The sequence below is a fragment of the Cololabis saira genome, chromosome 8, assembly GCF_033807715.1.
Source record: "Cololabis saira isolate AMF1-May2022 chromosome 8, fColSai1.1, whole genome shotgun sequence".
Lineage (NCBI taxonomy): Eukaryota > Metazoa > Chordata > Actinopteri > Beloniformes > Belonidae > Cololabis > Cololabis saira.
Genome location: NC_084594.1, coordinates 36,843,069 through 36,859,517, shown reverse-complemented (window position 1 = coordinate 36,859,517; position 16,449 = coordinate 36,843,069). Strand labels below are relative to the sequence as shown.

At 44.4% G+C, this 16,449-nt stretch overlaps 1 protein-coding gene across 2 annotated transcripts in view; it reads left to right on the top strand.

The window, feature by feature from the left end:
* Window positions 1-6,676: 6,676 nt before the first annotated feature.
* The window catches only part of pdzrn3b (PDZ domain containing RING finger 3b), a 115,645-nt gene continuing 105,872 nt past the window's right edge, over window positions 6,677-16,449 (top strand). For both annotated transcript variants that reach the window (XM_061727936.1, XM_061727935.1), the window contains exons 1-2: window positions 6,677-7,578; window positions 14,812-14,898. In XM_061727936.1, coding sequence (XP_061583920.1) covers window positions 6,859-7,578; window positions 14,812-14,898 — 807 coding nt within the window. In that variant the 5' untranslated portion in view covers window positions 6,677-6,858. The remainder of the gene's footprint in view (window positions 7,579-14,811; window positions 14,899-16,449) is intronic.

Here is a 16,449-nt window from a genome sequence, read left to right as displayed (position 1 = left end):
GTTCTTCTTCTCTGTACTTGTCTGCTGTTTGCTGACTACCGGTATTCTGGGTTTGTTTTGGTTACACAATTAATAACTGCTAACCAGTAATAATTTAGTCCCTAACAATCACAAAGTGGATACAAAGCAAAGCAAAACACACATTGACAGTTCTGAACCTGTTCATTCACACAAAAGCCCCATCGTGGAGAGCAAGCTTCATCAGAGGGATAACCACAATAACACCAGTACAACTTTTCTTATATTGAACTGACTGTGAAGAGAGAAGTTCCGCCAGAGAAGATGCAGACGGGCTGCACGATCCGGATTAGGAATGGACGATATTTTACCGTTCACGATATACCGTCAAAAACATTCCCCACGGTAAGAATTTGTCATCTTGCGGTAAAAACGATCAATTCCCGTTGATGACGTTTTTGTGTAAAGCTGATTTATAGTTGAAGGAAGGAAGGAAGGAAGGAAGGAAGGAAGGAAGGAAGGAAGGAAGGAAGGAAGGAAGGAAGGAAGGAAGGAAGGAAGGAAGGAAGGAAGGAAGGAAGGCTGAAACAAAGAAAGAAAGAAAGAAATGAGCCTGAAAGAAAGAAAGAAAGAAAGAAAGAAAGAAAGAAAGAAAGAAAGAAAGAAAGAAAGAAAGAAAGAAAGAAAGAAAGAAAGAAAGAAAGAAAGAAAGAAAGAAAGAAAGAAAGAAAGAAAGAAAGAAAGAAAGAAAGATACGAGCCTGAAAGAAAGAACGAAAGAAAGAAAGAAAGAAAGAAAGAAACGAGCCTGAAAGAAAGAAAGAAAGAAAGAAAGAAAGAAAGAAAGAAAGAAAGAAAGAAAGAAATGAGCCTGAAAGAAAGAAAGAAAGAAAGAAAGAAAGAAAGAAAGAAAGAAAGAAAGAAAGAAAGAAAGAAAGAAAGAAAGAAAGAAAGAAAGAAAGAAAGAAAGAAAGAAAGAAAGAAAGATAAATTCCCATTGATGACGTTTAGTAGTATTTAGTATCTTTTAGAGCAGTGATTTGGCTCCAAAGACTGAATGTGGTGATAGATTTATAGTTACAAAGGTGGAGTTGAATTGGTATTTTTTTTTATCGTCATTTTTATCGTTATCAGGATAAATGCCAGAAATTATCGTGATACATTTTTTAGTCCATACCGCCCATCCCTACTGTACATGTTTACTTTTGAATTGTTTCCTGTTGCTTATCAGGTGTATCTATTGAAAGTTCCTCGTCAGCTTAACAGTCACCTGTGAGCGTGGTGTGATCTGACACCTGCGGCTGCGCTCCTCACCGCTCCCACAGCTGCGTGTTTTCGCCTGTGAGGGCGGTTGTGACGGTTGAGCTGCTGTTCTCTGTCACAACAGACCGACGAGCCCAGAGCTGTCGTCTGGGTCAGACCGTCTGTCGGCTGGGGAGGCGGTTGCAGGCTGACACGAGCCAAACTTCCATGGAAGGTCACCCTGAACGGGCTCCAGCAGCCTCTCCAGTTACTGAGTCACTCATGGCGCCGGAGCTGTACGGCTCCACCCCCCTGCAGAAACCACAGCAAGCCACTGGTGCTTGTAAGAGAAAACAAACCATACTGTTGAAGTATAACTCTTTTAGGGGCTAAACTCCAATTTTGTCAACATAACTGGGTCCCGGGGGAGTTGCAGGCGCGTGGGAAGCTGCAGGGGAGACGGATCGTGTATTCCTTTTGTAAGAACATCGTGTTTCAGAGCAACATGAAAGGATATCCCAAAGTGCAATAACTCATCTCTGCAGTTTCCCACATAGCCCTCATGTCTTTGACATATCAAGGGAAGTGCAGTGATGACTTCTAAATGGCCAAGCTTCAAACACCCTCATGGCACGCCCTGAAGCTTCCATCTCGCTGGTGCTTTTACAACGACGGCTGTAAGAGGACACAACAATAAAACCCAGGAGCTCTTTGTTCCTGTCGCTCACACCACCGATCAGTGCTGCTGCTCTCGCCATGTTGCATATGAGATGGATTAAACGAGTGCTCTGTCCGAGCATCGGTCGCCAGGTCCAGTTATGTATTCTACGAGTTTAACACAAGTTATGCTGATCCACATCAGAAGATTCTGGGTTCTTTACCACCCTGTGTGTGTCCTGGTAGTTGTTTTAGAAGTGCTGGTCAGAATCACAAATATCAGTTTAATGGTTTTACTTCCTGTTCAGAGCTGATGGGACTGGTTGGCTGGGCCATGTGGCTCCGTTTGAGCTCGCTGCCCATTTGTGCTAACACATTCTCGGCTCTGAATCTGCTTTTTTGTCGCATGACAACGAGGATGCCCGGAGGGCAACATGAGAAAATGAGTTAGCTGTACGTCACAAGCTCTATGACACCGTGTCCTAACTGCATGCGAGCGTCCGGCTATCGCGTTGCACTGCGCGACATCGGACGCTCTCTGTCCACACTGAAACCATTAATATGCAGTTCTGTTACATGACGTACCTATCAGCTGTGCACTAGACAACATCAGACTGGACGACAGTTAAAGAGTAAAGAGACAAGTAAAAGATGGGTGAGTACTTGTTATCTTCCTACGTTTGTACTTTCTAAACATAAAACACGCTTGATATTGTGATATTTAGATGTTTCTTTACCGGAAATTACATACAATGTAGCCAAGCAATGTAGCAAAGCCAACCAGCTCCCTGGCGATCTCCCTCCAGCCAGCTGCCACTTTATTGAGGTTTTTGTAGTGAAATGAGGAGGTATCATAGAGATAACTTCTCATTTCAACTAACTGGATCAGCCGTTCCTCATCCATGACTGTTTCCTACAGCGCTTTCAACCGGCTTTCAACGTGAGCAATGGAAAGGAAATAGAAGCAGGGCGTCCGACAAATGTTCAGCTCAAAACGGCGCACCGCGTCGTGCTGCGCAGCGCTGTGTCGCTCGCGGCCAGTTAGGACAGTCCAATAGAAAATAAAGTACCGTAATGGAATTGATTTTGTCGCTGATGCTCGCTCGCATCGCATGCAGTTAGGACACGGTGTTAGTGCTTCTTTGATGTCAGGGCTTCCCTACTGGAAGTTAACATGCTAAAACTCGTTAACCTATTGTAACTGAGACGATGGCATCATGTGGTGGCACATTTGTTTTAATCAAAAGATGGCAGCTGTATTAATGTTAAAGAAAGGGCTGGGACTTCAACTGTTCTTACTCTCCATCAATCTCTCTCATCACTGGTCTTGTGCAGCACTCTGATTGGACGGGTGGATAACAGTTTGGTTTCAGACAGCCCTGGAATACAGGCCATGCTGACAGCACCAGCTCAGGCTCATTACGAGACGCAGGCTGTCGTGAGCCTTCTTCTCGTCACATGAGACGGTACCACTGAGCAGCATCACGGACAGCTGCTGCCATCACTTGGCACACACGCAAATTTAGCACATTTGATTTAAAAGCTCATTTGGAAGCAATGCTCATAATCTGAGTGGAAACAAATATTAGCAATAAACATGCATGGTGACATGGGGTTGGGGGGGTTGGGAGCTAACAGAGCTAACAGAGCTAACAGTACCGTTCAGCCACAGCTGCAAGCTTGGATTCTTTCGTGGAGTTTTATCTTCCATTTCTATTTTGAACTGCAGGTCTGATGGGAGCATTTAAGTCCGTCTGTCTGGACCGTCACTCACAGTTTAGGTTGGAGGAGTGGGATTAACTCTTATCTCTGCTGGGATGTTGTCTGTCTTTCGGCCTTACTCAGCGTGGACTTGTTTAAGCTGCCCCTGTTGCCACTTCACATTCCCAAAACATTCCTTGGCGGACCACTCCTGTACGTGGCATATCAGTTTCTGCAACTAACGGACATTTTCAAAGCTTCATTCTCAGCCTCTGGCCTGTTACAGTCTGCAAAAACAACTGCTCATTTATTTTCTCTCCATCTTCTGAGCAAATATTCCTCCATCTGAGGCGGGCCAAAAACACCCCACTCAAAGTAAACAGCCATACACAGACATGCACTTTGTTTGTTCCTGAACTGAAATAATAAATCACAGATGGCAGGTCGGTTCACAAGTCAAGAGTCTGCATATAGCTCCGAGGCTGCTTGGCTGAGTCTGCAGCCCATATCGCAATAATTCTGCACAAGACAACACCCTGAAAGAAGAACAACAGTTCCATCTGATGACAGCCTCAGCCTGTGACACCGTACACGGCTGGCTGGTGTGCAGTGCTTGAATAAAACCCATTTAACTCACCGAACAAGTAGAAAGACTGATCTGTTGTCCCCTCTTCATGTCCTCGTCTATTTTGTATTTCTTGACACATAATCAACAATTCATTTTTTTAAGCCCCAGAAGCAGCAGGAAAAACTGAAAATCCACAGAGCTGTTTTTGTGGAGCTTTTCTTCCACCCCTATCTAAGCCATCCCATAACATCAGTGTAGGATTACCTCAAGCTCAGACTCTGTCACACTTTGTCCAAGAAGGCTTTGATAAGGCTTTGTTTTTAGTTCTGGATAATGCCCTTATGAAAGGTTTTATTGAGCATGGCATTGCATAAAACTGGATTTCCGACAAAGGAAGGTAACCAGTAGGAGTGAGTTTCGCTCATTAAGGCCGGGTCAGGACCAACACTCGTTTTGTGTTTCTGCCTGAGCAGTTACTCTTTTCCTTCACTGACCAGATCTTCTGCACCCCCTGGCTTTTAATTTACAGTTCAAATACACTCGGACCTGCTGGTTTTTCAGCAAATGTCGATGCATTCTCGTCAAACTGTGCGAAATAGTGTAACTGGAGGTGTGTTCCAGCAGGAATCCCAGACGCTCATTTTCATACCACACATTGTGATCCATGTTCATCTGACCTACGTCTTGGTCACGAGTGTGAAGGTCTATCCTGTGCTCGCTGATTTTCTCCATGAACTTTAATTATGCAGCATTTGTCAAGAATAAATGCAGTCCTAAGTGCTTTGCAGAGTGTTAAATATCACCTGTTGGAATGTTACGAATCAGAACTGCTGACAATTGCCTGGTGCCGGGAAAGACGCACGGTGCACGCGCATCCGATGGTTCTGCGACTGGAACAGTTTACCTCCAGTGCCCGTTCTGATGTCCGATTTCAGATGTGAACGCACTAAACCACTTCCCTTGCACCGGGAACTGGTTCCACCAGAGAGAAGGTCAACTTTTCTCTCCAAAAGTTGACAAATATTTCCCGAAAATACCTCTGAGAGACAGTACAACAGCTCTGGGGTGGGCCGCTTGACTCAACCCCTACCCCTCTTATTTTTACACTTTGCACTTCAGAGGTCCAGTAAACGTTGCATGACGTGAGGTCGGAGGAAACATGGAGAGTCTAAACTTCTGGGTTTGTAGACGTCGCACGACCCTGCAGGTTTGAATGGCTCACTGAATATCGTTGTTTATGTCTTTCATGACTCACAGAAACGTCCCAAGGCTTTGTTATTTCACAGCGTTGGCATTAGCAGCCACTTCAGCGGGATTAGAAGGATTTCCAATAATATTATTTAAATCGTACAGGAAGGAAATGTAGCCAGGACAACATGGTGAGATACTCTTTGTCCAGTGCCAGGGTCATTTTGAGACACCTGAAGGACTCTCAGGGACCTGGTCGGAGCTCTAGTAAAGGTGTAATTTGGTTCTTTTTATTTGGTGGGTGATTTAAACCCTAAAATACACAAGTTAACCATGATGGGCTCCCCCATGATCCTACCTGCTTTTTTTGCACTGTTTTTCTTTCTTTCCCATACTGCACTACTTTTTATGTTTCATTCCAATGTATGTACTGTTTGTATTTTGCATGTATATACTTTTTACTTTTTTTTTTACCCTTTCCCTGCATGTGTGTGTTGAGTGTACTGCTGCTGCACAAAGCGAATTTCCCCATTGAGGGAGAAATGAAGGACAATCTAATCTAATCTACGGTAATCTAATGGGTTTTCGTGTGCGCCGTCATTAGAGAAGTTACGGTAGAAAACTCATCCCCACTTTTCCAACACGCTGTTGCCTTCACGGACCCTCAAGTGTCTCCGTTTGTAGTTTGCTCGCGTGAACAGTGTCTGTTTGATTTTTTTTAAAACACGCACAAATTGTCAAAAATCAGCACATCAGCGTATCTGAATATTAAAACAGTTGACCATCGCTGTCATCCGCTTTTCGGTTGGAAATTACAACTTTTGAGTGTCATCATGAGCAGCATTTAACTACAATCCACTTTATTCGATTTTTTTTTTAAATATATTTTCGATCACAACAAGAGGGGTATACTGTACATACATAGAACACAAAACCCCCACATCTCAACTTCCAATAAAAAATTAAGTCAGTCAAAGTCCATACACACCGATATTTCATAGTGCTATAATCATGCCAAATATTCTAACCAAAACTTCTACTCATTGCACTAATGGAAAATACCAGATAGTACTACCATATCAACGACTCTGAAATAATAATGAAATAGTTAAATAGTCTTTCTACCATACTTCATGATGAAGGGGACTTATCAAAAAAAAGTAGGAAACACTTCATGTCATTATTTTCCTATCCTAAATTGGGGCTGGTCCGTTTTATTATCAATTATTATCCACTTTATTCGGTTTTGACGCAACAAGTGTGTTTCGCGAGCGTTTCCACCCCCCCCCCCCCCCACCAAGTTGTCAAACTCGTCCAACTTTTTAATCCGGCCCGTTTCGAGCTGCCCCTGAAGGCAGCAGGGGTCTGGGTCAATTATCGGAGTGGAGAGCGTGAGTCGGACCGCGCTGCAGTGGCTGCGTCTCTGGGAGCGCCTCTCCAATGAGCGCCTGAACCGCCCCGCTGCTCCGACACACAGCTCCCGGGGGTGGGGACGCCACAAGTCTCGAATCTGGAGGAGTTTCGAGGGGAAAAAAAAAAAAAACCATGGGATTCGAGTTGGAGCGCTTCAAGGGCACCGTGGACCCGGATTTCAAATGCAACTTGTGTAACAAAGTCCTGGAGGAGCCGCTGACGACTCCGTGCGGCCACGTCTTCTGCTCGGGCTGCGTGCTGCCCTGGGTGGTGCAGCGGAGCAGCTGCCCCGTCCGCTGCCAGCGGGTCTCCGCCAAGGAGCTGAACCTCGTCCTGCCCCTGAAGAACCTCATCCTGAAGCTGGAGATCAAATGCGATCACTACTCGCGGGGCTGCGACGCCGTGGTGAGGCTGCAGCATCTGGCCGCGCACGCACAGGAGTGCGGCTTCTCCCCGGCCAAGTGCGCCAATGAGGGATGCGAGGAGGTGCTGAGCCTGGGGGACATGGACGCGCACATGCGGGAGACGTGCGAGCACCGGCCGGCGGGGGTGTGCGAGCTGGCGGGCGGCTGCGGGCTGATGCTGACCCACAGGGAGAGCGTGATGGGCAGCCACTGCTGCGTCGCGGCGCTCAGGGCGCACAACGGCGCGCTGCGCTGCAAGCTGCTGCTGCTGGACCGGGAGTGCAAGAAGCAGGCGATCCGAGCCAACCGCAGGGAGAAGCTGCTGCTGGGACAGCTGTCCGCCGTGCACGGAGAGCTGCAGGCCACGGCGCTCAAGTACCAGAAGAAGTTCACCGAGTACAGCGACCGCATCGACTCCCTCACCAGGACCGTGGCGCTCTCCTGCAAGGTCAGCTCCGAAACTTTCTGTTTTACAGCTGGGGATGATGCATGCACGAGTACTAGGGCTGGAGGGGGACTTAAAACTTTGGTTTTGACCCGGTCGTGGGTCGTGGAGACATCCACGTCCACAAATGTTTTCGAGGCAAAGGCAAGGCAAATTTATTTATAAAGCACATGGCGAGCATGGACTCAAGGTTTACAATAACAGAAACAGACAAAAGTATGTCAAGAGAAAAATAACAACAATAATTCTGTTATAACAAAAGTGCTATCACTCAGCCAACCATGTAGAGTTTACTCAAACGCTTGTGCAAAAGGTAAGTTTTTAGTCTGCTTTTGAAAGAGGGCTGTTGGATCAGACCTTAGTTCCTGCAGAGAGTAGTGACTGAAAGCACCATGAGCAGATCTAGTGTGGATTCTAGGTATGATGAGAAGACTCTCATTTGATGATCTAAGGGATCTGTCCGGTCTGAATTCAGTGAGCATGTCAACCATGTAGGAGGCAGCTAAGCCATTCATAGATTTAAAGACAATAGTACTTTAAAATCAGGGAGCCAGTGAAGAGAGGATAAAACAGGAGTGGACAAGAGTGATACCTCTTTGTTTTTGTTAGAATTCTGGCTGCAGCATTTTGAATAAGCTGGAGTTTATGTAACACTTGCTTTGTTAGTCCTGCAAAAAGTGCATTGCAATAATCAAATCTATACTGGAGATAAAAGCATGAACCAACTTTTCAGAGTCTGATTGTGACAGAAAGCATCTTACTTTAGACGAGACGTGTCTTTACAGCCTGTGAAATATCTGTCCGACTGTACACCCCTTTAATCTTCTTATGTGCGTATTTTGATCCTAACTGCAAATGTAAATTTAATGTATTGAGTGCTCTGCCCCCCCTCCTCCCCACTCTTGGCTGCGCGCTTTGCGACACGGGTGTCAGCTGTGGCTCCGGCCAGCTGGCAGCAGATGGGACAGGGCCAAATATTTACTGCACTTCTGCACACACACAGCCAGCCAGAGCCAGGTCCCCCCCCTCCCCACCCAGGACAGGCCTGTCTGGGGCTTTCTGCCCCGGGAGAGTCATCGTCCCAGGCAGGACTGTGGCGTGGGTTGATGCCTGCAGGAGCCCCGGTGATGCATGAGGCCTCCAGAAACCCCAGGAGCTTGGATGCATGAAGAGTATGAGGAAGAGTGTGATGTCCAGTCTTGGAACTTGCAGCCTCGCAGAGCAAATGCAAGGGTCTGGATTGTGACAGCCGTCCAAGAACCTCTCAGCATAACGTCCTTTGGTTTAAATTTAGAGCCCTGATTTCTTGTTAAGTTTCATCACCAAGAATGTAAGTCATAAATCAGTTAATGGATTTAATGAGTGTTGGTGGCTGCACTGCTATTGTTGTGATCAGACGGAGGAGTGGTCAGACTGTGGTCACACTGTGATCAGGCTTGTTATAAAGACCTAGAGGGATTTCCACAGACGGGGGTATGTCTGACGGTGTTGCATAACCCAATGTGGATGAATGGGATCTCTTCTGCATCTCTGACATGAGCTGCTTCTCGCCCTTTTGCTATTTTGTTTTTGCTTGGCGGTTTAATGTGTTCATTACGGGCTCAGTTCCCGGTTAAATATGTTCCAGTAGACTGGGGAATTGTGCATCCAAGTCACTGATGCAGGAAAATGGCGAAATGGCTCACACTGGGGCACTGAAGCTTGCCGGGCCTGTATGATGCCCAGTCCTCGTTGTTTTGATAGGAACATGTCAGTAACTCCTCACAATGCCCAAGAAAATCCCCACTTCGGTTACACCTTTTGAACGTAAGAGCCTGGAACTGTTCCAGAAGTCGTCCACGGAGGAACAAGAGCGGGCCGGATTTAGCATACACGACCCTCGGTGGATTATCTTGGATCCAGTCAAGCAGGGAACATGAGGACTTGTTTGGTTTGTGAAGCTCAGTGAGCAATGGGAAACACACAAATGGCTCCAGGGGTGGGGTTGGGTGGGGGGAGGCTTGCACTCCCCCACTCTCTTGTCTCATCCGTGTTGTCAGTGATGTATCGTTATCCAAAAGAATTACATCTGTGTCTTATTAATCATCCCTCATAGGGGCGGCTTTAACTTGACACAGCAGGAAAAGCCCGGCTGGGAGCCAGCATCCCCAGTACCGTGGACCTGTAACGACTAAATGGGGTGTATCTGCGATGACACGGGCTGCACAGCTCAAACAGACAGAGTGATCAGCTTTACTGAGTGACTACAGGCCCGTGCAGCGTCGGCGACCAACCCAGTCAGGTTGCTTCGGGTCACGTTTCCAGAACCCCTAGATCTGCACATAACCCAGATATCCAAAAGAAATCCTGTAGTGGAACCGGCTCTAAGCTGAGAGAACTCCCAGATATCGCAGGAACCTTTTCACGCTTTCACAAAGTAGTTTTCCAGGCGTCGATAATCCAGTTTATCACAAAAATAATGTTTTTTTTCCACATTTCCACGTGTGTGGCCAGCGCTGGATGAGACGTAGCCGGTGGATCTGAAGTCATCAACGTCTAGCTTCCAGCTGCTTCTGACCACATTAATACCATGTGATTGTGCTACGACACTACTTAATCGTTACTGCGTTGCATCAGGGCGTCAACCCCTGCAGCGCCGCCTTCATCACATCCTTTTGTGAGAACGTGTCAAATGTGACTTCTGAGACCCTGCAAACGTCCCAGCGCAGCTCCCCGCAGCAGATGATGGATCTTTGTGTCTTCTTTTAACAACCAGTCCAAGAAACTGTTAGGCAGATCAAGAGGACGTGAGCATGTGGAACAACTGACTGGGGTTTCTTATAATAGTACTTAACTGTCTTTCGAGAGCCAGGAGGAGCAATAAAACAAAGCAAAAACAAGCAGATCTCTGCTCCGCCTCCCTCGGGCCCGCCGGGCTGCTGGGAGAAGTGCTGTCACACTTTCCATCTCAGAGCTCTTCCTGGACTGCACCGGTGTGAGAGCCTTGCATAACCGCAAAAAATCTCCGATTTATTTAGCTTTCTGCGAATGCGATCAGAGTAATCACGAACTCAATCTAATCAGGCTAATTGGAGGCTTATTTTAAAGCACATATGGTAGGGTTTGATTCATGGCTCCAGTCTGTTGGAATCCAGACTGGGACGTGTTTGATCAATGTTGGTGAGTCAATAGTTGCTTTAGACAGCCATAAATATTATTCAAAGCCCAAAGAAACCCTCCCCAACACACACACAGACGGAAAACGCCCCCTTAAGAGTGCCATGTGTGAACTGATCTGAAACCGGTTTGGAAGTCTACCAGACTTGATTTCTGGTGAACTGAAACGTCCTGGAGTTTTGTTGTTTTGTTTAACAGTACCTACACCGTAATTAGACAAGGTTACGAGGTATGTGGAGGGAAGGCAGAGTGACGGGGCAGAGACTCGGAAAGTTTTCTGGTGCTGAGGTGAGGGCTCGCCCCGAGTGTGCCAAGTCACCAGCGAGGAGCGCACTAGTGCTTTAGTACCGCTGTTTTCTCTCTTCACTTGCAGACGATGGGGTGGTTTTTACTCAGTTTTTACCTCAGTTTTTACCTCCAGATGATGGGACCTGCCCGTGTTTTGTTTCATACTTTACAGATTTGACTTTTGTTGCCAACTAAGGCAGGCCTCATGTTTCAGTGAAAGCTGCCTTTGAAGGGGTTCATTTTGAACACTTTTCTGGTGCAGATGTGGAAGAAGAAAGCACCCTTTTTACTCCTATTTATGCTCTTATTGACTATTGCAGATGACATGGAAACCAGGTTAAGACCCACCTGTTGTATGCTGGGGCTTGTGGGGGATGCAGACTACCATGTTGCTTTGTTTCTGTTTTTGGTCAAATTAAACTCGTGACACTCAACTTTTGCCTTGAGTGACATCTGTAATTCTGTAATTCCTAAGTATGTGTTGCTAACGTTGCCGTGACGATATGCAGGAGCACACATTCCTCCACGGTCCGACGTGCACACGAGGGTCTTTGTAACCCGTTTCGCTGTCAGGCACAGTACGTCCCAAAAATATCTGTTTTATGTTTAGTCTCTTTGTCACATGCTAGAGTGGCAGCTGAGATGATGTCGCTGGAAAATGCAGATTTGGGGCTGACTGGAGGTTTCCATGTCATATTGCGTCTGAGGAAGAGCTCCACTGGGGCATGAAAGTAGAAGTTTTTCAAACATAAATTCACCTGGGTCTTCCTCTGAAATGGTGATTTTTTTGTTTTTGGCCCGGCAGAGTCTCAGAGTACGGCTATAAACACTAGAAAACTTTAGTAGACAAGTGTTTGCCATACAAACAGCTGTTAACTTTTAATGCTTTTATACTGTAAACCTTCTATAAGTTTAATAATGAACCTACTGCTGTCCCCTCAGACGATGTCATTAAAAGAGCAGTAGCTCTGTCTGTCTATCAGTCTATTACATGGTGGAAAACAATAGACAAGTGTGACATTTCTGTTAGTTTCAACCTGCTTCTAGCGTCACAGCTATCTGAAATAACTGCAATTACACGGTGGGCTGTTGAGCTCTGGCAGGCCATCGTAGCAGAGGGCTGCTGCCAGGGGCCCCGGGCTCCGGGGGCTTTGTTTAAATAACCAAATGAGATATTGACTTATGATAAATTTTTTTTTTCTTTTTTTTTTTTTAAAAGGTCAATATTTTTGTCATTTGCAATTTCTAAAATTGGATCATTTCAAGCAACATCTGTGCAAAGATGCAAAGTTAATTTGTGGAACCCAATGAAACGGTAAACACTGCCAATATTCTTAGAGAAGCTAATTGAAAGAAACAAATTATTTTTCTTCTTAATTTTAGAACAAAACCCCCAACTTAGAAGCCATTATGTTTTCTCAAACATTACTTTGGCAGAATTGGCTCATATTACTTGGACATATCCTTCCAGGCACCGTTTTGGCGCACTATGTTCCTGATTAATCTCAGGTTGAACCTTCGGACACAACAGTTATTAGGGATTTCCAGGACAAAGTGTGCTGTGGCTTCAACTTTTATAAACTGGACAGTTTCCCTTTCTCTATATTTGAAATGAAAGTACCTAACCTTTTTAAAGGGTGCTGCATGGTTTCTCTTGGAGAAGCTAGGCTACCATGGAGATGGCTTGTTATGAATAGACCAGTCATTAACGGTACATTTTCTTTCTTGTTTGTTTTTTGTTGGCTAGTATAACTTGTTTGTTTTGGTTGGTTAATATAACTTGTTTGTTTTGGTTGGCTAGTATAACTAAGATTCTGAAATCAGAAACTGTTTGCAAAACTATAACGTCTTCCATCGTGTGACATACTTTTACTTATGTAAGTTTTATTGGCTCTTGTGAGGTTAGAGTTCAACACTCACTGCCTCTTCATTCTTTTTGGATTTTATTATAATTCTATAACTTTAAAAGCAGTTTCTTTATTTAAATCAGGTTAAGTCATTGAGTAGTTGTATGAGTTTTAGATCCTGTGCAAAAAAGAGTGCATCTTTTATTTTCTCCTCTCTTTCCTTAGGCCAGTACTCATCAGCTGTCACCTTTATGCTATGGGGTTCCTCAAGGCTCCATATTAGGCCCTTTTCTCTTCTCTTTATTTATATATTTTTTGGGATCCAGGCACAACATCTCTTTTCCTTGCTTTGCAGATGATTTTCAGATCTCCCTGCCTATAAACCGAGATAGTTTTGTGAACTTTCAGGCTCTGCTAAACTGTCTCACAGCTGCTCAGTCATGGACGGGTTGGAACTCATTAAGTTTTTATTTATATATTTTTTGTGAAGCCCAACCTGCTAGTAGGTTATGAAGGTGTTAGATTCTTACTGAAGGAACCTTGGTGTGAAATGTATTTACATTTGATAAGCAGATTAGTTCATTGTCGAGATCATTTTATTTTCAACGAAACCTCTCTATAAGCTGAAAGCCTGCCTCCCTTCACCGGCCTTTATTACATCTTGTAGATTATTCCAGTTCTTTGTGAATTGGTCTTGATCAGTCATCACTACGGGTTTGCAGGCTGTACAAAAAGCAGCAGCCCCCCCTGATTTGCTCCTATCACTCCTGTTCTGGCCCCCTTACACAGGCTCCCTGTCCGTTTCAGGTTCCAGTTCAAACTTTTATTACCTGTTTTTAAATGCTTCACCGGCTTGGCTCCACCTTTCCTGTGCGAGCTGGTAAAGCCTGATGCCGAGAAGATGGAGCGGTTGTGGTGGCAGCACCGAGACTTGGAAACAGTTAATCTTTTAATAGTAGAACTGGTAGCACCCTCCATCATTTTAAAGATCTCCTGATACCATTTTTATTTTCATTGGCTTTTAGTCCCTGCTGAGCAAATATCCAGGGCTTTTATGACACCAACACTGTTTTTACTGTTTTTATGTTGTTGTTTATTGTTCTTGGTGTAATATTTATCGTTGGCATTGTTTCTTTTGTCTGTGCAGTCGTACAGCGCTGGAGTCAGCTCCTTGTTTAAACGTGCTACTTTCAGTTTTGACTTGACTTCTCTGGCTCTCTCTAGGGCTGGGCGATATGGACCAAAAGTCATATCTCAATATTTTCTAGCTGAATGGCGATACTCGATATATATCCATATTTTTTCTGTGACATAATTGGGGTTTCCCCCAAAGCATTATAGCATAGCATCTCTGTTAGCTTCATTTTTTCTGAGGCAAACCCTTAAAAAAACAGTCAGTTTTAATACAAAGCCTCGTGCCAAATGTCACACAGGTTCCTTTATTAACAGAGGTCTGCACGATATCAAAATGTATAAAACAAATGAAATAAAAATAAACTGCCTGCATATATAGAATAAAAATGCTTCTTGAATAAAATGAAACAAATATCCCTTTCCTTAATAACAATTAAATTAAAATACACTGTGCAATTAATACAATGTAGACAGTAACAGGCAGACTTTTCCACTGAGGTTGACAGTTGTGCAAATAACAAAACATTTGTGCAAATCTCATATAAAACATTCAAGTCAATTTGTCACAAAATAAGCTATATCAAAATCATAATTTTTTTTTTTTTTTAAATAATCGATATAAACGATATTGTCTCGTACCATATCGCGTTTGAAAATATATCGATATATATTAAAATCTCGATATATCGCCCAGCCCTAGCTCTCTCTTCCTTTTAAACTATTCCGTTCATTTTCCTTTTGTTTAGCTGAAGTGAATGTGAGTAGATGATTATTATGTCTAACCTGTCGTCTTTCTCTGAATCTCTTGTAGGAAGACATGGCTAACAGTGTGAGCGTTGTCCTTATTCGTGAAGGTGGATCTCTGGGTTTTAACATCGTTGGAGGAAGACCATGTGTGGTAGGTTGAATATACCACACATATTTCATCTTCCCGGGTGACCAGTCAAGGGTCACATGACCCTGCTGGAAGCACCGCCACCCCGCTGTGTACAACCGGAAACAGGCATGTGTTCTGTAGCTGGGGGACAGATGCACCGCACTATCAAGTTTTATTGTGTTTATATATTGGTTTGGTTTAGCAGATTTGACATTACAAGTTTAAAAAAAACAACTATAATTACTGTTATGAGAGTTAAATCTGGGATTATGGGTTTTACCACAGTTGTTTTGTCTTTAATTGAGGGGATTTTGGTGGTGAGGTAAACACAGAGGAAAGGGTCTTTTATCCCTTCCTGAACCTTTCAGAGTGTTTCCTTGCTGGAGGCGATGAGCTAAAAGTCATTAATGATGCCACATGGTCTCCGTGAAGGAGGAGACACCTCAGTGCTGGTTGCACGTCTCTCTCTAGGCGCGCTGATGTCCGTCGCTGACATGATACCTCCCAAATCTGTGTTAGCAGGAATAGACTCCACTTCCACATGCTCCTTTTTTCCTCCGCAGCCAGATTGATACATTCATCTGAACTGTCACAGTAACATTTATATATAGCTGGAAACTATAAAAGATTTAGATTTGCAGCGTGCCAAACTCAATTATACACCAGCAGAGATAATACTTAGCTTTAACTTTCCCGGCTAGCCTCAAATCAACAGTCTGTAAGGAGTCGCTCACTGGTTTGAAAATAGACGTCCCGTTACACGCGTTTCATGTGGCGCTTGCATTTGCATGGTTTGGTAAGCACAATCAGCTGCCAGGTCCTACGCTCTCCACGCCGGGCCAGTTTGTTCGCAGCTCTCGACATGAGCGCCCGATGAAAGAAGACGTAGCACGCCGCTGAAGGCCGGCTATCGTTGCGTGCTGCGCGCACTGTGACCCCTGAGGTTCCTTCAATGAAGCTGTTACTGTGCAACGCTCAGCAGGTGTTTTAATGTGGCTTTAAGGAGAATGCTAAGAGTTGTGAACTCAGTTGAGACCGTGGGATTTTTCATGCAGTTGGGCCTTTCACCAGCCTCCTAATGGGCCAGGGTCCACCCTCTCGGCCCGGGAATCTGCTAAAGTTAGAACTACAGGACTGTCTCAGAAAATTAGAATATTGTGATAAAGTCGTTTATTTTCTGTAATGCAAAAATGTCATACATTCTGGATTCATTACAAATCAACTGAAATATTGCAAGCCTTTTATTATTTTAATATTGCTGATCATGGCTTACAGCTTAAGAAAACTCAAATATCCTATCTCAAAAAAAAGAATATTCTGGGAATCTTAATCTTAAACTGTAAGCCATAATCAGCCATATTAAAATAATAAAAGGCTTGCAATATTTCAGTTGATTTGTAATGAATGTATGACTTTTTTTTTTTATTCTAATTTTCTGAGACAGTCCTGTAATCTTAAAGTGTCGAGTCAGTTCATGCTCTCAACAAAAGAAAGGAAAAGTCCATGTTTTGAGGTATCCATTTTGAAAATATTGCTTATCATAAAAACAGCTCTTCGCAGTTCACTTTTAAA